We start from the raw sequence: 21,122 nt of genomic DNA, 5'->3' as shown, positions 1-21,122 counted from the left end.
CTCTCTCTCTCTCTCTCTCTCTCTCTCTCTCTCTCTCTCTCTCTCTCCTCTGTTTCTGTCTCTGCTCTCTGTCCCTGTCTCTCTGTCTCTGTCTCTCTCTGGTGGTATTGGTGGTGGTGGTGGTGGTGGTGGTTGTTAGTTGGTTGTTTTTTTTGTGACAGGGTTTCTCTGAGTAGCCTTGGCTGTCCTGGAACTCACTTTGTAGACTCCTGCCTCTGCCTTCTGAGTACTGAGATTAAAGGTGTGCACCATCACCACCTGATACAATGAGAGAAGGCCATAAAAAGTAATCAAACACAAGCAGACAACAAGGATTATATGACAGAATTATTCCTAACTGGGAATCCCAATTTCAACTTTGTCGTGACTGTGGCCTTCTTCTTTAGTATCTTTGGGTCTGTTTGCTTTCTACAGAGGAGTTTGGTTCAAGGAAGCATAGAAGTTCACTGCTCTGGTCTAATGATAATCTCTAGGGAGCTTTCAAAAACATATATGCATAGGTCTAGTGTACTGAGATTTAAACTCCTGGGACTTTTAGCCAAATCAACATTTTTTTTCCACTCTAGATTTTTTTTTGTCTATAGATCTATTTTGTGGCCAAAGACAATAAAGGACTTATCAATAAACATATGAATAGATGCTTACCATCAATCCAATAAAATAAAATCAATCCAATAAAAAACCTCAACAGGAGATTGGAGTAAGCTCACTATGAGCGTATTTTTACAGCATAATTTACTCCCAGGAATCTGACACCCGTTTCTGGCCTCCTCAGGCACCAGGCACTCATGTGATATACATACTTGCGGCAAAACACCCATACATATAATAAATACAAAATTTAAGTATTTGTCAAAAGAAAAAAGTCAAGAAGCAAATATATCTCAAGCAACCTCAAAAATTACTTGACCACTTTACCTTACCATCAATAGAAACCTAACAAACTTTATTTCAAAGTGAAATGGACTTTTATAACTGCAACCGAATCATGTTTTACCTGGGAATGTACTTATTCATGACGGCATAGAAGCAGTTGTATAGGTCGCTGCGAGGCAGCTGGAGACAGACCAGTGGTTTCAGTAGATGAGTCCAGCTCAGGGATGTGCTGTATTTAACGCTGCGTGATTTACAGTAAAAAGTAATTACAGATTCAATATCCAGGAGTAATTCTGCTGCCTTCTCCTCTGGCACTGAGAGCTGCTCTAGAATAAAGCATCAAACTAAAGTTATCAGGGAACTACAGAGCTTAGCGACTGGGCACACTATGCCACACGCTCATCATGTGAGTGTATTCAACTATGAAAAAGCAGGAACACAGCCTGAGCACTTTGTCTCGTGATTGTTTTATTTTTATTTTTTGTAGTAGTGAGATCAAACCTGGCTTTACATTTGCTAGGTAAATGCTTCATCACTGAGCTATATCTAGCCTTTTCATATTTAACAAACACTGGCTCACAAGTGCGAAACTTAAGAGAAAACATAGTCAAAGTTCTTTGTAACATTCTAGTTTTAATCTTTAAAGCTGTCATTGTGTATATTCATTGTACGTGGTACTGTTACATAAGGACATCGTCCTACAGTGAAATACTGTATGTTGAATATATTCTCCCCAATCTTCTTTTTAACTTAAAGCAAGATAGATGTTACAGAACAACTATCAGTTTCACGTATGTGTTTTCTTACCTAGCCCTGAGAGAAAGGGAAGACAGAAGACAGTTACTAACAAATGGTACTCAGCAGTATTGACCATATGCATGCTAAACATAGGAGTGACCAGTATGAAGCAGGACAGTAGGGATTGACAGGCAAGCCAAAGGATGCTTCCTAACAAGACTGCCAATTGCTCCACAATATGCTGCTTTGGCAAGTAGAAGGGGAATTCATTTTCTACCATTAAATCCAGTATTTTATTCCTTCCCTTTCTTCATTTTAAATCTTAGTTTTTATTTTATAATATATCTAACCAAATATCGACATGTAAAACTACCTCTGACTTTTCATACTGGTGGCTCTTATACAAAATAAACAGATAAAATACAAATTAAATATGAATATAACTATACCATTATTAAGGTGATCTCAGAAATATAGGATACATATCATGTAAAGTCTTCAAATCTCTGGTCCAAATTCCCTTTCTTTTGTCCACACTAGCAATAAAGTCTGTCAGTATGTCTGTCTGCCTGTCTGTCAATAGAGCTGGTGACAGAACCCAGGCTCTTGCATGTATGTATGTATGTATGTATGTATGTATGTATGTATGTATATAAATGTGTGTGTGTGTGTGTGTGCATTCATTCATTCCAGGCAAGCACTCCATCACTGAACTACATTCTAGAAACTATAGTTTCTGAATAGCTAGCACCCTGAAGCCTATTTATCCAATGTTAACTAAGATGTAACAGAAAAACGAAGAGTCCAGGATATTATAAATGAATTAGAAAAGACAGGTATAAACTGAATTAACTTAATCTGTACCATGAATTAACACAGATTTTGTAGAGTGATTGGAAAACTACTCATCTATGATTTGTAACAACTGAAAACAGTAGATCATGATCTGTTGTTTCTAGATAAACTTTCAGAATACAATCTCGTCTAATTAAAGGCTGCAAATAATCATGTGGACTTACATTCTATGAGAAACAAGGTATAGAGCATAACAAAACTATAAGTGCATAAGAAAAATCAATAATATAAAATGAATAGTAAAAATTGGCTCTTTCTCAAAATTACGTATCTCAAGATTTTGTTTATTAAAGGGCAAAACTAATTACGAGACATTTACAAATTTAAGATATCTCAAATTATAACTAGATAACATTTTTTTACCGTTATCAAACTTACCAATAAACTCAAGGCAATCTTTATGAATAGTGTTCTGCTCGGGTAAGTCTAAAATACCATCCCATGATGCCAAACTATCACCTTTTCCTGCAACATTCAGAGCAATCTGGAAGAAAAATATTAAAATATTACAAATATTGAAAATATGCTGTGTTAAGGAAAGCCAGACTTTAGGAATAATAATAATATTACAAGCTTACATATCTGCACACCATCAAGTGCCACCAACCACCATGTAAGAAAATGTTCCTATGTGAGATTTTCCTACTTCCTGTTGATTCAGTGGGTAGAATGAATTACAAAATATTTGTGTATTTACAAACATGGCTTTATTTAAAACCAAATTTTCTGAAATGTAAAAACTAAGAATATGATACTGTCAGATAAAAATATACCTATACCATATACAATTTTAAAAATGTAAAGAATATTTAATGAACTGAGAAAATATTATTTTGTAAATTTTTTCAAGTATGTATAAAAAGTATTTTATTATTCACTTAATTATTCATTTGTCTGTTTGTTTGTTTGAGACAGTGTCTCTCTGTGTAGCCCTGTATATCATAGAAATTACTCTGTTGAGTCAGACACAGTGGTCCAGGGAATCTTGCAACTCTGACTAGCAATCAGGTTGCTCCTTTACTTATACAGTTTCACAGAACAAAGAGAGAGACTAATGATTATCTAAGAAGTACAGATTATATCATTTTGTCTCAGGACATGTGTTTGATTGTTTATTACATGTCTTGAATTACAAGTGTAGCTACAATTAGAAAATACAAATACAGAAGATTTTAATTTTATTATTACCCTATAACTCCAATTCAAAAAATCTAAAGAATGTCTCTGCCAAAGCAGACACATTCATTATATGACAGCCTGCTTTCAGATTGCCAGTATTTGACGTTATTTGAACTGTTCTTGATGTATAGCAAATACTAATACCTAACTCCTAATATTTATAGCCTTTGATCATCCAAGCTATTAAGGAGAAGGTTATTTTAGTCAATGGATCTTGTTTCCTGAGTTCTGTTCCTCCAGGAGTGTACCCTGCATGATCCCTGATCTTTAAACAGCATTTGTAGAGAGCTCTAAGCATACTATAAGAAGAGGCCTTGAATCTGTCACCAGTTCCCCTGGCCGGTCAAGTGTGTCAGCTATTTCTGAGTTTATCCTGTTCCAATTATATGTCTGAGTTTGCTTAGGGGCGGATACCCCAAGAAGATTCCTGGAGTCATGGCCTCATTTAGAAATTCCAAGCATCTTTGTGCTTCTCTGTGCTCATCCTGATCTCCAGGGCATAAGGAAGACTTGCAAATAGAGCCAGATAAAGTTATTTCCCTGAGAGCAGAAGGAATACTAAATTTAGGAGATTCCTAAAAAGACTCAGACATAATTTTTTTTTTGGAAAAGAAAATGGAAAATGGATCATAATGCAGAAAGTCTCTAAGAATGCAACATGCAGAGACTGAAACCTAAAAGTGAGAGGTGGATGAGAGCCACGGCAGCATTCGGCTCCACTCTGTCGGAACTGTGGCAGCCGCTGTGCTGGCTTCATGACTTCCACTGTGCCCACTGGATATGGCAATGACACCCAACCGAGAATATTACTGTGGTTTTGTTTTGTTTTTGAGACAGGGTTTCTCTGTATAGCCTTGGCTCTCTTCTTGGAACTCGCTATGTAGACCAGGCTGGCTTTGAGCTCAGAGATTCACCTGCCTCTAGCTCCTGAGTGCTAGGATTAAAGGTGTGCAATTAACAGACTCAAGTGACAACTCAACCAAGTGCAACAAGTGGTCCTTCCTTCCAGTGTTTGAATTTAAGTCACCTATCAAAATATATTTATAAGACAACTGAAGAAATTATTTCAATACTACGGAATTAGTGTTTTTAGCTATTGGTTAGTGGGAGAGTCATTGGTTAAGACTTCAAACTCCTGTGAGTAACTCTCAGGAAACCCTGTGTCATCCCCACCGAAAGGAAAAAGACATGAGAGTAGAAGCGGACCAACTGTAAGGAGGAACAGGGTCAGCAGGAACAGGAAGTGACGAGAGAGGATAGGGGAGGTGAGCGTGATCAAGATGTATAATATGTACGTGTGAAACTATCACAATGAAGGCATTATAGTGCATAGTCAGCGTGCACTGATAAGAGGTGAGAACTGCTGTTCTGCTGTCTCACGGTCTCAGAGTTACTTTGAAACTATTTTTCGGGAATTTTTTATTCAAATATTTTAGTATGCTACTAAGGAATTGTTTTAAAAATAATTGAGCATGAAGGAGTCAGGAGACTCCTGTCAGATGAGCATACTAGTCAAACAAGACTAGTCAGTCAAACAAGACTAGTCAGTCAAACAAGACTGGTCAGTCAAACAAGACTGGTCAGATGCTGGTAAAGTTAAATAAAGCTGGGTTACAGATACATGAGAGTTCATTCTATAAGTCTCCACACTTTTTGATGGAAGGCATATGTAGCATCTGTAAATTCTGCTTCAGGAGATAAATATTCTGCCTTCAGGGACATTATCAGATTAGAGGAACTATTAAAGAGAAGATGGCCCAAGCAAGTTGATTGCACTGTGAAATTGTGAAAACACTTATCCAAAGCAATAGGAATGTCAAATGCCCATTTCTGAAATGTAAACACTGAGAATAATTTTATGTGTGCCACACACTATTCTGTTCAATTTGTGTTCAAATTCCTGAAATAAAGCATTTAGAACGCTATGTGCAGTAATAATTCCATTTCTGTTAAATATATATGCACGGGGAAAAAGGCCAGAACATACATCTACACACTGTTACATGCTTTACTTGTCAGTAGTAACACGATTTTTATTTCACTCTTTTGTGCTTATAATTTTCACAAATATGTAACTTTTTTTTTTTCCAAGACAGGGTCTCTGTGTGTAGCCTTGCCTGTCCTGTAACTTGCTCTGTTAAAAAAGCTGGCCTCAAACTCAGGTGTGCACTACCACCACCTAGCTACAAATACGTAACTTCTTCATTCAAATTTTCTCTGTCTTCTTTTTTTTTCAATCTCCCACCCCTATCAACCCTTCATCCTCCCTACCTGTACCTTCCCCCGGTTCATGACTTTTGGTTTGTTGGAGGGTCCATCTGGTATACTCGGGGCCATCTATGTGAACTGATCATTGGAGCCTTGGTGGACTCACCAGTGGACACATAACTGATGGCTTTTACCCTGCCATTACTCAGCTTTTCCTGAGATGTAGTTCAGTAGAGACAGGTAGGGCTCTAAGTCCTCCATTTCTGGCTGGCTGATGAGGCTGCTCTTAAGCAGGCTCAGTGGATAGCACAGTGGCTGAGCATTTGTGAAAAAAATCACACATGTATGTGAAGTGTGGTGCTGCCCACCCATCATCTCAGGACTATGGAACAGAGATTGAAGAATGAGGATCAAAAGGCTAGGCTTAGCAAGATCCTGTTCCCCCCAAAATTAAAATAAAGTAGAATAAAAACAGACCAACAAACAAAACCCGCACAAACATTAGAGAACAGTTGGGAAGCAAAATAAAGAAAAACTGTAACCAGCACCCACAGACACATTTCCTTTAGCATATCTAAGATCACTCCATGTGAGTCTGTGTCTATTCTATTTTGCCAACTGCTTTCATTGACTCACTTGCTACCATTCACTAAACAGTATTCATAAGCATCACAGCCACTTCTAGTGGCTATAAGATAGTACCACTGTAAGCATTATTGTTAAGTATAGAAAACCTTCCAGGAACATTTATTTTTGAGACAGTCTCATTACTTCTTCCTGGCAGGCCTGGAATTCACCATATAGACTAGCGTGGCCTCGAATATACAGAGATTTGCCTGTCAGCGGCTACTAGTGCAGACACTCATTAAAGGCATGTGCAACGACTCCTGGCTCAGAAACGTACTTTTAGTTAAAGCTACTCAGATCAATTTTCTTTTTTTTCTTTTTTAAACAATTCTTTTTTTTTTTTTTTTAAGGTTTTTCGAGACAGGGTTTCTCTGTGTAGCCGTGGCTGTCCTGGAACTCACTCTGTAGACCAGGCTGGACTCGAACTCAGAGATCCACCTGCCTCTGCCTCCCAAGTGCTGGGATTAAAGGTGTGAGCCACCACCGCCCGGCTCAGATGAATTTTCTTGATGCAATATATTTATAAACAGTCTTTTCAAAGAGCTGAAAAACAATTATTAACAATTCTTTTAAATGGCTAAATTAGCTTCTAGTTACCTTCCAAACCTTGGCCCTCAGTTCAGCAGGCAGGGGTCTTCCTTGAATTATATTTCTCAAAGTTTCAAGATCACAACCTCCTGCTTCAAGGGCCTCTTCAAGATCTTTGTCCCTAAAAAAAAAAAAAAAAAAAAAAAAGGAACAAAAAAGAAAAATTAAAATTTGTTAAAATTACTCAACTCATGTCTTTCCCCTTGTACGAAGCATGGCCAGCTAAAGGCAACATCTCAGAAGACAAGGTCCTCCACAGTCAGAATGCAATGGTACAAGGCACCGGCAGCCTCCATACATTCTGCTTCAGGGATACAATTCTCCTTGGCATAAATTATTTATCAGAAATTATTGATCAGAATAATTCAATAGGAGATGGCACGAGCATGTTGATAGCACTGTGAATCATGGAAACAAATCACAGTAACATGTTCATGGCGATAGGGACAGCTTGGGGCAGCACTCACCCTGTGCCAGGTATTGGTCTAAAGATTTTACAGATGTTCATTTATTGTTTGTCTATTTAAAAGCAGAGTTCCAGACACCAAGGCTGGCCCCAAACTTAAACTCCTGTTCCTTCTCCCTCCATCTTCCACAAGCTGGGATGGCAGAGCATTAGCACCCCAATCTGCACCCCAATCTGCATGTGCTCTTCTTAATCCTCACTACGGTGAACACATCACTGGCTAAAGCTATGATGCAAGATGAGGCATCATGGACACTTATGAGACACACGAAATAACCATCCTACGGTATTAAAAATCCTTATACTTGCTATTTATGTGTTACCATCACATGGCTACAATTAATAGCAAACCCAGGAGCCAATATTTTAGCAGTCTGGATCCCAAATTTATGCCCATAATATTATGCTAAACAGCAACAAAATGAGAAATGCTAAAATTCAAGCAAGAATTCCAAGCCTGGCAGTTGGAGACTATTTAGTACGTAATTATATCAATGTTATGCCCAGAGCACAGCCTGACGTACAAAGTGTTTGATAAATGTCAGTGGAACAAAGAAGCCTCCACTGTTATGCTAAAGCAAAATTATAAGGACACATCATTAACAATCTAGAGGGCAATTACGCTTAATCTACCACGTCTGAGGAGAAAAGCAGAATGTTAATTTTCTTCCCATTGTGCATGATTAAGATGGTCAGTTAAGAACCTTCATGAGGCATGAACCATTCTGTAGCTCGAAATGCCCGTTAAATCAATTCCCTATGTATTTCAAAGGTTGAGGTTCCAAAACGTTATTATTTTACATACATTAAAATCTATAAAGATATAAAAAACAAAAAGGTACTACAGACAGATGATTTCTAACATGCTTAAAGCAACTGAAGGAGACAGGTAGAGTGGCTAGAATCAGGAAATCAGGATCTTGTCACTCTTCTGCAGTTTTAAAGAAAAATCAATTATTCTAATGTAAGCCTCCCTATACTTATGTGACCCTAAGACTGCCCTTTAAGTGTGCACACTTCATTAGACTGTTCTCTTTTTTTGTTTGTTTGTTTTGGTTTTTTTCAAGACAAGGTTTCTCTGTGTATCTCTGGCTGTCCTGGAACTCACTCTGTAGACCAAGCTGGCCTTGAGCTCAGAAATCTGACTGCCTCTGCCTCCCAAGTGCTGGGATTAAAGGTGTGCACCACCACTGCCCGGCCTAGATTGTTCTCTTAAAAGAAAGGACTCAAATGAAAATGTAATCACTTGGGTACAATCAACAGTAAAGCACTGGCTAAGTGTCCCTCAACAAAGTCCAAATTCATGTGAGCACACCGGTGACCACACAAGACGTATTTTGGTCTTTTCCAAATAATCACTAAAAAAGTTGGAGGACAAGTAAAAAGAATGAGAAATTTCAGGTTTAGAGTTGAAGTGCAGGCCTGCCTCATGAAGATAAGAGTCTGTCTAGTCTGTGCTAACTAAGCTCCATAAGACAGATGATTAGAATTTAAAATATGTAACTATATAATTAAGAAAATACAATATATGCCTGGTGAATAAATGCCATATGTTTGTCAACTGTGTAAATGAAATGAGGAAATTATCATTTAATTAAGATGGAATTTTATATCATAAATGAACTAGAATTGTTCTAATTTTTTTAGTGCAAAACCTTATGTTCTTTTCGAAGTAGCTCTGCCAAATACCTTACTACTCCATTCAACATAGCAAGCACTTCAAGTACGTGTTGCCTCATAATAATGTACAAGCACACCTTTTGATGGAGCTGCTGCCTGGACTCTGTGATGCTGTGCCTAGGGGACCACTGTCGGTGGTGGCACTTCAACTGTAAACAAGTACTGTAGAGACCAGTAAATACTATACTTCAAGTAGTAAAAGACACTTCCCACCTAAATAATTAAAAATAACAGTGTCTTCTGAGGGAGGCGAAGGCTCAATTTCAGACTTTATACACAACCATTTGCAACTGCTGCAAACGCTGCAGTTAAAGACTGCACAGAAGGATGGGCAGAGATGAGAAGGCTATACAGCATTCAGCCCTCAAATCAGCTCACATCTCAGCCTTTGAGCATGCAGTATCTACAAGTCTAACTGGTGAGTGAGCGGGCTGTAGTTTTTTTTAGTCTTCTTTGGCTCTAAGAAACTCTGAACTGACCTTACAAGCTAAAGGCTGGACAAACGTCCTAGTCAGACAGACAAGGTCCCCAAATAGAAAACTACAGGCTTTATTCATAAAAACAATGACACCCTTTGATCGGCAAGTTCAAGACACAGCAAATACAAGGCTGAAATTTGTGACTGGAAACTGAAAACCACCTCCCTCTTGGCTCTGTAACTCTGAAACGATAACATATGTTAGAACACAGCAGCATGTTTCAATGAGCTACCAATAATAACATGCTTACAACATAGAAGTAAAAATTCAGCAATGGGTGATCTCAGGTTCATGAGGCTAAAAGGCAGGAGGACTGTGAGAGTTCAAGGTCAGTCTCGGAACTATAGAGTGAAACCCTGTCTCAAAAACAAACAAACAAAACACAAAAACAGCAAACCACTAAAATCAGAAAGAAATAACTACGTTCAAAATAAAATGTAATAACATTTTCCCTCATCAGATATTTTGTGGCAAAATCCTGAGAGCACTCTAAGCCCAGCTGCTTTAGAATTGCAGCTAGGCAGACACAGGCTTATTCTCCAGCTATTAGCTGAGGTTGAGCCTCTTCCATCAGACAGGAGCTGGAACATTTGAAACTGGTGCATAATTGTACAAGAGACAAAAGCATAAACTCCAGCCACTTCCAAACTTAGTATGCATTTTTGTCTGCTTTGGGGATCTCTTTCCTCCTGCTGGGTTCCCCTGTCCATCCTTAATATGAAGGGAGGTGACTAGTCTTACTGTATTCTATATCTTATTGATATGCCATGTTTGGTTGATAACCCTAGAAGGCTGAAGGAGTGGTTCTAGGGGAGAGGGGTAGGTGTTAGGGAGGGACTGGAGGGAGAGGAGGGAGGAGAAACTGTGGTTGGTTTGCATCTTAGTTAGGTTTCATTGCAGTTTAGTCCACTATCAACTGAGGCGGGGACCATGGCAGAATACAGGCAGACATGGTGCTGGAGAAGCTGACGGTTCTACATCTTGATCCAAAGGCAGCAGCAGAAGACTTTACTCCACTGGACATAGCTTGAACATATGTAAGACCTCAAGGCCTGCTTGCACAGGGACACACTTCCTCCACCAAGGCCACACCTACTAATATTGCCACTCCCTATGGTCCAAGCAATCAAACATGTGAGTCAAGCAATCAAACGTGTGTGTGTGGGGGGGGGACATACCTATTGAAACCACCACTGGTTGTAATCTATGAGTGACAAATAAATAAAAAATTTTTTAAAAAGTATCACATCCATTAGAATTCACTATTATTTCCTTTGACCAGCCCCTTTCTCACTTTGTTCCCAGCCTGTAAAAACAATTCATTTATGCCCTGCCTCTCCACATTTACCTATTTGGAATAGTTCACATAAGTGCAATCATGACTCATGACCTTTAATGCCTGGCTTCTTCTGTTAGCATTATGTTTCCAGCTCTGCCTGGATTATAGTCTATGTATCAGCACATGCTTTTATTGCCAGATAGTCTTCTACTGCATGAATATATCATATTTTGTTTACCATCTGATAGTTATTTCAAGTTGGATATTATGATTACTTGTTAAACTTAAAAATAAACAGCAAGAATCCAGCTGGTTAAAGGTACACTTTATCCTTAAAGAGCTGTGGAAGACTAAGAATTAAACCTATTAAATGGATGGGAGTGGCTCTCCTACTGTTTACAGTTCATTCAGATTTGTTTAAAGGTAAGGCCCCCTGTGCACAGATTAAGCCACGACAGCTCAATATATGTCTTCATCACAGACAGCTTTACGCCTGATCAACTGTTCCTACTTCTAAAATAGCTAACTAATCACTTGTAAGCACCAGCAAACAGTATGACAAGCAGCCAGCACTTGTTTCAAACTGTTCCATGGTTTAATTTGTACCCTGTGCTGTTGAGTTTTTCCTAGTGCACAGCTCATGAGACATCGGCCCCAAACTTCTTTTTTTCTTTTCTCTTTTGTCCCCAATAAAATATTTTTATTGATTATTTGACAATTTCATACAGTGTACCCTAATCACACTCGTGTCTCATTTCTCCTGGAATCTGTATCAAGTAAAGAAGATGCTAAATATAGTTCTTTTGGTCAGACATCCCTTACAAATGTGACAGCTACAAGATTTCATCACTATGCAACAGGAAAAGGATATGGAGGTCACAGTAGTTTAGTTCTGTAAAATTAGAAATTAACTATAAATAGAATAAATGCCATTAGGTCTTTTTTTAAAAAAACTTTAAATTTTAATTTTTTTAAAAAAATTTTTTAATCCATAAGCCATGAAGATCATGTTTTACGAACTGGTACCCATGGTAGCTCTTCCTCTTCTAAGAAAACACTTCCAGGGATTACTACTTAGTTGCATGTGTAATGCTGAAATGTGTTCATTTCAGCTGTAAGATTTTTCCATACTAAACTACAGAAGAGTTTCTCCACTGATGAATGGTAACCTCGGACTGCTCTAGCTCCTGTGCCCCAGGCTTTCTCAAGATAAAAGTCCCCAGCATCCTCCTGTTTACCTGCTCTTTTACTTACTGGTGCACCTGTGTATGCACACAGCATGTGTGTGGAGGCAACGGGGCAACTTTCAGTTTTCTGATCCACCACATAGGTCCTGGGGATCGAACTCAGGCAGTCAGGCTTGGCAGCAAGCGTCTTTACCCTTTACCTGATCAGCCACTTCACTAGCTCACTTCTCCGTGGAGGTGTTTTCAACCAAAGCCATGTACTTGAAAACTTAAAAACAGAGCACACGCTTTGCCTAAAATAGGAATAGAATGAAAATGGCAGACGTCTGCAGAGACATTATGTACATCTGTTATAAATTTCTCTTTCCTTTTTCTTTCTTTCTTTGTTTTTTTGTTGTTTGTTGTTGTGTTTTTTTGTTTTTGCTGGTTTTTTTTGGTTTTTTGTTTGTTTGGTTGGTTGGTTGGTTGGTTTTGGAGACAGGGTTTCTCTGTGTAACAACTCTGGATATCCAGGAACTCTCTTTGTAGACAAAGCTGCTCTCGAACTCAGAGATCTGACTGCCTCTACCTCCTAAGCACTGGGATTAAAGGCATGAACCACCATACTCGGCTTTATTACAAATTTCTACTTTACCCAAAATACAATGATGTTTTTTAAAAAGTATTATTTTTGCTGAAAACACTGTCTTAGAAAACAACAGTCTGCATGAAAAATAAAAAGTGATATCATTATGCTACGTCTGGGCAATTATTCACAAAGATACTTTATTGACTTAAAAAAAACATACTTTGACAAGAGAAGTATATGGCAGATTCATATTCAAAACTGGATTCCAAGCACTGACAGAGACTTACTTGATAAAAGACACTCTCACTTATCCTCGACATGGCTGTTAAATCATATGGAATTCACAAAACAAACCTCAAGAAGGTCTGGTTCATTGAATATGATGGTGCCCACATTTTCCTAGAACTGGGGCAGGAGGACAGCCATACTCAAGGTCAGCCTGGCCTACTTATGGGTTCTAAACCAATCTATACCTTCTCTCAAACAAAAGAAGATTCCTGTATTCAACTGCATATTCATGAGAGGGTGCATTTTTATAACTTTTATCCTTCAAAACAAAGAAAAAGGGTCAGGGAGATGACTCAGCAGGTAAAGATGCTGACTACACCCGATGACCTGAGCTCAACCTCAGAACCCACATGAAAGTGGAAAGAGAGAACCAACTCCACAAAATTGTACACACACATACACACACACACACACACACACACACACACACACACAGAGAGAGAGAGACAGAGAGACAGAGAGACAGAGAGACAGAGAGACAGAGAGACAGACAGAAAAATAATACAGAGTTACTTACTTCTCTATCACTGAATTAAAGCAACAGAAAAACTGCTGAGTTGTTAAGACTATCAAAACAGTGTGCTAGCTTACATGTCCTATACATTACCACAAATGAAAATACACTAATCTCACAAAATACAATAGACTAATTACCATATTAGCATGCAGTATAATATAAATACACTACATGCATTTAATCACATATATATTATAACACATATATATAACATTAAATAATTTACTTTCTACTTAGATGATGTAGGTAACCATACGTTAAAGTTAAAAAGAACAACAACAATGATTTGGGGTAGGCATATGAGGACACAGTAGTATGAAAATAAAAGGTCTATAAAGATATAAATAGTATACATATATATAATTTCTCCTTATTATCCTATCATATCAATCTTAGCTCTTCTCATGGATATAAGAGGTAGTAATGTACACATCTCATACATATCCTCATATCTACACAGGGTCCACAAATAGTCAATATACGCTCAACACATATGCACATGTATGCTCAACAACACACATCTCTGAATACTGTGCTTGCCAAGATACATAGCTGATTCAACATTTGATCTTCATTTTTTTGAGGACTTCTTTTAGGAGTCTTAAGGGAAATGTGACATCTATAACATAAATGCAATCAGTATTAGAAGGAATGCAGGGCTTACAGAAAGGAGTTGATGATTAAGTACAGCTCTTTTATGAACAGGATTTGTGGAATGACCGCTCTAAGTCCATCCTCTCACCTCCAAGAAGGCATTTACAGTAATTCTGAGTAATTCATGTCTCAAAGAGTTGCTGTAAGATGCACATGTGTATGTGCACATGTGTGTGTAGCTGGAAAAGCTCTATGTATATGCTTAACAGCATTTCTTATATTTCCTTGCTAAAATTCTTAAATATCATCTGGTATGGCTTGACTCTGAAATGCTCTCACACAGGCTCACATTTGAACACTTGGTCCTCAAACTGTGGCACTATTCTGTATTATTCCCCCTGACAAAATGATGAATTAAAGCAACTAAAACAAAGCACTACAGTGCACAGCTCTGGCTTTAATACTGCTTCCATTTTCCCCCTAAACATTACCCAGCAGCCTGAATATAAACCGTACTGAGTGGATAAACCGTACTCAGTTTGCTGAGCCATGAATGCTTTGCTAAACGATTTTGCTTTCTGATACATAAGGGCAGCTATTGTCTTTGGTTGACACCAAACAGAAGCCACATTTCAGCATTATGTAGCAGAAATGCTTTGCCGACTATAGTTTATCAACTCTATTCAAAACTGCTCTTCATAACTAGCTGTATACTACAGCATATATAGATGTTTCATAGAGAACTGATCCTTTTACCACTAAGAGAAGTTAAGAAGAATTGAGCAAAACATTAGAATTACAAATTAAAGTGCATTTTGAGTAAAATTAATAAATTTAAATAAGTTCATAATGTCAGCATTTATATAATTAAAAGAAAAAGGTTGACTATGGCTTTGGATCTCTAAGGACTAGTTAAGAACGCATTATCAAGTTTTGAATTTTAAAAATTTAACTTTATCTTTGTGGTGGTGGCACAGGACATCTTTAATCCTTGCATGGGCAGGCAGATCTTGGAGTTCCAGGTCAGCTAGGGCTACACTCCCCTCACCCCAAAAAAAGCAAAAACAAACCTTTATCATTAAAAACAACAACAAAAAAAAACACTTAACTTTATCAATCTAAATTCTAGACTAGTTTTTTTTTACCACACTTTTTGAGCTCACATGGCTAAACTTCTAAAGAGGTGGGAGCTGAGACAGTTTCCGATCACCTTTCCAAAGGGAATAAGCATTATACCAGCCAGCAACTAGCTCGTGGGAACACTAATGTTAGGTACTGTATATGGTTACACAAATGTTGGCATTCGTTCACATATACATTCATCCAACAAATATTTACTGAGCTGCCTATCAGTCACTCCCCCTTGAGAAGTTCACTATCTATAAAGTAATAAGTGAGACAGCTCAGCACTTAATGGGTTTTCTGCCAAGCCTCACTTCCTGCGTTCAATAACTGGAACACACATGGTGGAAAGACTCTTGACAGACCTCCACATGCTCCCCCTATACATTAAGCACATGAGCACGCATATACACACAACAAAATGATACATACATATACACGCAACAAAATGGTACATACATATACACGCAACAAAATGATACATACATATACACACAACAAAATGGTACATAAATAAAGAGCTTTGTGATTATATAAATTATAGCATATTAAGCTATACAATATAACAGAATATAAAAAGATAAATTCTTCTGATTTCCCATTCTGAGATACATATTATTCATACCTTGTTAGCTAAAAACCCAGAACTGATATCACATAGGAACTACTCAGAAATAAAGAATCTCAGATCCCACCTAACACGTACTGAATCAGTTTACATTTTTAACAAGCTGCAAGGTAATTGTAACACATATTTAAATTTTAGGAAGAGCTGGTGACTTAAAACATAGCTAAAAAACAGTATATAGGTAGAAGTGATGTCAAAGAATCTAAGTATTCAAGGATTTATTTATTTATTTTTACTTTTATGTGGACAAATGTTTGCCTGCATACATGTGAACCATGTGGAGCCTAGAGCCAGCAGAGGCCAGAAGAGGGTGTTGGATCTCCTGGAGCTGGAGTTACAGAGTGTTATTTTTGGATGCTACCAACTGAACCCAGCCTCAAGAGTGGCAAGTGCTCTTAACCACACTAAACCATCTTTCCAACCCCTAAAAAAATACTTTAAGCCCCTTTCTGAACTCTTTAAAGAGTGTATAAATATTCTTAACTAGTTCTACTACCTAATTCCACTTATCAGGAAAGAAACTGAAAAATACTACTCACTATCCACAAAGAAAAAAAGACAGGAAAAAAGTAGTGAAAAGCAGTTTCAAACAGGTTTGGCAGTGCTTGCCTAGTTAAAATAACACTAATCAGCTACAAAAAAAAAAAAAAAAGCAAAACAAAAAAGACCTAAATGTGTCATTGTGTTACACTATGTTGAAGTTCCTTTTGTTGTTTAGCTTTTTGAGACAGGGCCCCACCATGTATCGTGGCTGGCCTGGAGCTCACTATGTAGATCAGGGAGGTGTCAAACCCTGCCTCTGCCTCCTGAGTCCTGGGATTAACGATATGCCCAATCAAGCCCATTTCAGTTGATGTTCTTAAATGAGGCTTCTGATCTAGATCATAAATTCCTGGAGGACAGGAGCCTAGGTTTTTCTCTCTTCCCTCTCCTCCTTCCCCCTTCCTTCTTTCCTCCTTTCTCCACCTTCCCTCCCCTTGACCCCTTTCTTCCTCTCACTTTAGCTATTGCATGCTCTGTATTTTCTGAGACAGGGTCTCACTCTGCAGCCCAGTCTGCCCTAAAATTCACAAGGTAGCTCTGGTTACCTTTGAACTTGCACCAATTCTGCTGCAATTCCAATTTGGTCTCCTGAGTGAATAACTCTGGGATTAGGAGTCACCATATCCAGCCTAGTTTTATTCTTACACACTTCCATTTGTAAACTGAATGATCCTTAGCCATTAAGATGAGTTTGGTGGTAACATGCAAAATACACTACGGAAAACTTTACAAGTGACAAAGTCAAAATTAAAACATGACACCATTCTGTAATGATCCCATTTACCAAGCACTCAAAGAAAAGTGGGTTTACTAATCTATGGCTCCCAATCCCAAAGTCTTTCCATACTCTGTGGAAACTGGTCAGGGGAAGAGTGAGACTGAGAGAAGAAAGGGTAGAAGAGGATGGAGGGAAATCGCAAGAAACAGCTCAGTGCTCCTCTACTCCTGAAAATAAAACAAGTAAAAAAGGGAACCCACACCAAACATGCACACTGTGCTGGGTAGTTTTCTGTCAACTTGATACATGCGTAAGCCATCTGAGAGGTGAGATCTAATACCTTCATAAGATCCAGCTGTAGGCAAGATCTTTAGGGCATTTTCTTAATTAGTGATTGTTAAGAGATCCCAGCCCATTGTAGAAAAAGTTATCCTTGGGCTGGTGGTCCTGAGTTCTATAAGAAAGCAGGCTGAGCAACTCATGAGGAGCAAGCCAGTAGGCAGCACCTCTCCATGCCCTCTACATCAGTTTCTGAATCTAGGTTTCTGCCCTATGTAAGTTCCTGTCCAGACTTCCTCCAGCAATGACAACGACGTGGAAGTGTAAGCCAAATAAACCTTTTCCTCCCCAAGTTTATTTGATCAGAGTGTTTCATCATAGCAACAGTAACCCTTAGACCTGGCCTCACAGAGGTGGAGCACTCCTTTAATCCTGGTACTTGGAAAGCATTGGCAAGAGGATCTCTGTGAGTTCGAGGCCGGCCTGGTCTACAGAGAGATTTCCAGGACAACCAGGGATACACAGAGAAACTCTATCATGAAAAACAAACAAACAGATCAACAAGACATAGACCTTCAGGGTACATTTAAGAGAACAAATGCTGCTACTAGCAACCATCCACTAGAGTGACCTTGCTCATAAACACACACACACACACACACACACACACACACACACACACACACACACGAGAATCCCAACCTAAGAACTTTCTTACAATGTTTTAACTCAGAAAAATTAGTACCCCTATGGTTCTCAATCAACTGACTAAAGGCAGTTGATAATACAATTCAATCTTCCCAAGCTCCAGACTTCATGTTATAACTAGCTAGGTCACTTTCTAGAAAGTTCTTATTGATTTTTAAAAGGTTTCCATTAGTGGGTTGAAATCTATTTACTAAGCTGACAATAAAGCTCAGAGAAGAGCACATTTACCACGTACAAGGCCTTAAGTTGCATCCCCTATAACCACCCCATTCCTCAGAACGTTGAGCTAATTTTCCAGACCTATCTTTCTCTTAAGTCAAGCAATTCTAGTTAGTATTCTTCAAATAAATCCTTAGTTTTCTTGTCTTTGCTTCCATTTCTGCCATTTCTCTATTCTCTTAAAGGCACAGAACTATCCTGTATTTAGCCCCTAGCCATGTATGGTATTTAATATTTGAAATATGGCAAGAACAACTGAAATTCACGATAAATGTTAAGTGTACATAAACTTTTTCATATGGGTAAAAATTAAAAACTAAATCTGCTTGTGGTAGTGTACACTTCTAATCCTAGAGTTTAGGAGACAGAGGTCAGACAAGGCTATATAGCAAGCTCTAGGCCAGCTAGGAGTACACTGTGAGACTCTGCCTCAAAATAAGTAAATAAATGAAGAATTGTTTTTAAATCATAAGTACATGTTCAAATAACATAGTGGTGTTGGATATATATTTTTGAACACAGTAAAAGTTCTATCTGGTTTTTTTATTGGTTTTTTTTTTTTTTAGTTTTCAATGAGGCAAAGGGAAAAAAATTAATTACTTCTGGAGCTCACATTATAGTGATTATTTTGAACAATGTTAAGGTAAATCTTACTAATTCTTCAGAGTCTGACTCACACAATAGTGCCTCCATGAAGCTTTTGTAATGCATGCTGAAGTGGTTTCTGCCTCTTCTGAACTCTCATAACACTTTTATTTACAATCTCAGAGAACAAAATTAACTTTATCTTGTTACATGTGTACCTGTCACAGTCCCCACAAGTTCAATTACTATATTATATGCCCCTTTCTGCTATTTTCATTGTCCTCAATTAATAAAGTACAAGTTTACCAAAGGCTTGCAATGTGTGTAGGTAAGCAGAGACAGTGACATACAAACACTGTGACCAACAACAAAATCCATGAGTATTACACCTAATCAATACACTTAGATCAACTGTAAGATACACACACACACACACACACACCTTCAAAAGTGGAACGGTTCACCAAAAATTAATGACCCTGGATGGAAAAAAAAATGCCTACCAAAAAGGCATTGGGAGGGCTGGGGATGTATCACAATTGGTAGAGTGCTTGTCCTAGCAAGCATGAAGCCCCGAGTACAACCTCCAGCACGAGACAAACCACGCAGGATGGAGCTCGACTATAACCCAGCACGCAGAAGGAGAAAGCAAGAGCATCAGAAGTTCAGTCATCCTGAGCCACACAGAAAGTTCGAGGCCAGCCTTGGGCTACATGAGTTCCTTTAAAAACCAAATTTTCCCACAGCCCCAGAGAGACATGCAAATGCTTGAGAAACAGTAACGAAGTTTAACACGCCATCCAAAGCCATGAAATTAAGTTGTGAGGAAAGTGGTGGGAAAGAAAAGTAACAAACATTGGAAACTAATAATAATTAAAAAAAAAAAAAAAAACCTGAGCTAGGTAGGAGGAATCCTGCTGGGTGTATCTCACAACCTCTGCACTATCAAAGGTCGCGGTGGTTATTTCAAAAGATCTTATTTCTTATGGTCTGAGATCTCCATCCAAGAACTTCCTCCTTAGTGCTCCCATTCCAACTCCCTGGCTAGGGACTCAGCAAACTCAGTGTGGAAGCCACTGTCTCCACTAGACCAAGCTGGAGGACCTGACTTAAGCGCAGATCCAGGACGACCCGAGTCCCTGGGATTCAGCCCCAGCCGCAGAAGCCCGAGGGCAGAGGGGACCCTGAAGCAGAGGGGGCGGGGCAAGGGGCCAGGGAGGACAGGTGCCTCTGGCTCCACGCCCCGCCAGCCAGCACCTCGGGGACAGGCAGGATGGAGAACAGGAAGAGAGGGGGCCAGTGGGAATTAAACTGGGCTCGCACTCACCAGCTGTCCCCGCCCGACGTTGACAGTGGCAGAAGCTCTTCTCCTTCCGCCATTGCTGTTGACGTCCACGTCACTTTGCCGAAAAGTGGACCTGGCGCCGAGAGTGTCTCAGAGACTCAGTGTCGTAAAAGTAGTTATGAAGTCTGAGACTTGAGACTCACCAGAGCAAAAGAGGGAGGAGGTGAGGAACTGGAAGGATGCAACGTCACCGCGTCCCCAGGGCGAAAGGCGGAGCCCGGAGCTTGCGAGAGGGAGAAGCTTATGGAAAACCACAAATCCCAGGATGCCAAGGGGCCGCGAGCGTAGTGGGAGGGGCACAAGGTTTGCGGGCGGAGCCTCAGGTGGGCCGGCCCTGAGGAGTGGGCGGGGTTCTCAGAGGCTGGGCGGGGCGCGGCGGGCAGTTGTCTCTCGGGGGCGGCTCTGTGAAAGTGAAGCATCTTGGCTTGGAGTCTTCCTAATGTCTGGGTTTCTGTTTGGCTGTCGGGTGTGAGCCAGAACTGAGAATCCCAGCTAGTGGAGAGAGGGAGGTAAGTATGAGTTCACACAGAGAAGGTAGGCTGAATGGAAAGTAAGGAAAGGATAGACAACCTCATTTGTAAGGACCATTCAAAAAAAAGAGGCCGGGTACTTAGTGCAACCATACAGCGCTTGCCCAGCGGTCTCAGTTCAATCACCAGAGCTACGAGAAAAATAAAAATACACGAAGGGCTATGTCAAGCTATTCAGTTAAAAAAATATATACTCTAGCCTTCTACTTTAAAAATGTCTTCTAACAGCCAGGAGAGTCAACTCTAGTTCTGAAACTGAAATTCCAGTTTAAAAAATCAGTTTAAGAAAGCTGCCAAGATCCTTCCCTTCCTTTCT

The 21,122-nt window shown here is 39.2% G+C and overlaps 1 protein-coding gene across 2 annotated transcripts in view; it reads right to left on the bottom strand.

The window, feature by feature from the left end:
- The window catches only part of Tbc1d23 (TBC1 domain family member 23), a 57,345-nt gene extending 36,938 nt beyond the window's left edge, over nt 1-20,407 (bottom strand). For both annotated transcript variants that reach the window (XM_028760264.1, XM_028760265.1), the window contains exons 1-4: nt 20,259-20,407; nt 7,081-7,192; nt 2,848-2,953; nt 998-1,202 (exon numbers count right to left, since the gene is read on the bottom strand). In XM_028760264.1, the coding sequence (XP_028616097.1) occupies nt 998-1,202; nt 2,848-2,953; nt 7,081-7,192; nt 20,259-20,311 (476 nt within the window). In that variant the 5' untranslated portion in view covers nt 20,312-20,407. The remainder of the gene's footprint in view (nt 1-997; nt 1,203-2,847; nt 2,954-7,080; nt 7,193-20,258) is intronic.
- Between the last annotated feature and the right edge of the window lie 715 nt (nt 20,408-21,122).

The sequence above is a fragment of the Grammomys surdaster genome, unplaced genomic scaffold, assembly GCF_004785775.1.
Source record: "Grammomys surdaster isolate TR1022 unplaced genomic scaffold, NIH_TR_1.0 126398, whole genome shotgun sequence".
Taxonomy (NCBI): Eukaryota; Metazoa; Chordata; class Mammalia; order Rodentia; family Muridae; genus Grammomys; species Grammomys surdaster.
Note: the sequence above shows the minus strand (reverse complement) of the source record. Positions and strands in the feature narration are given on the sequence as shown.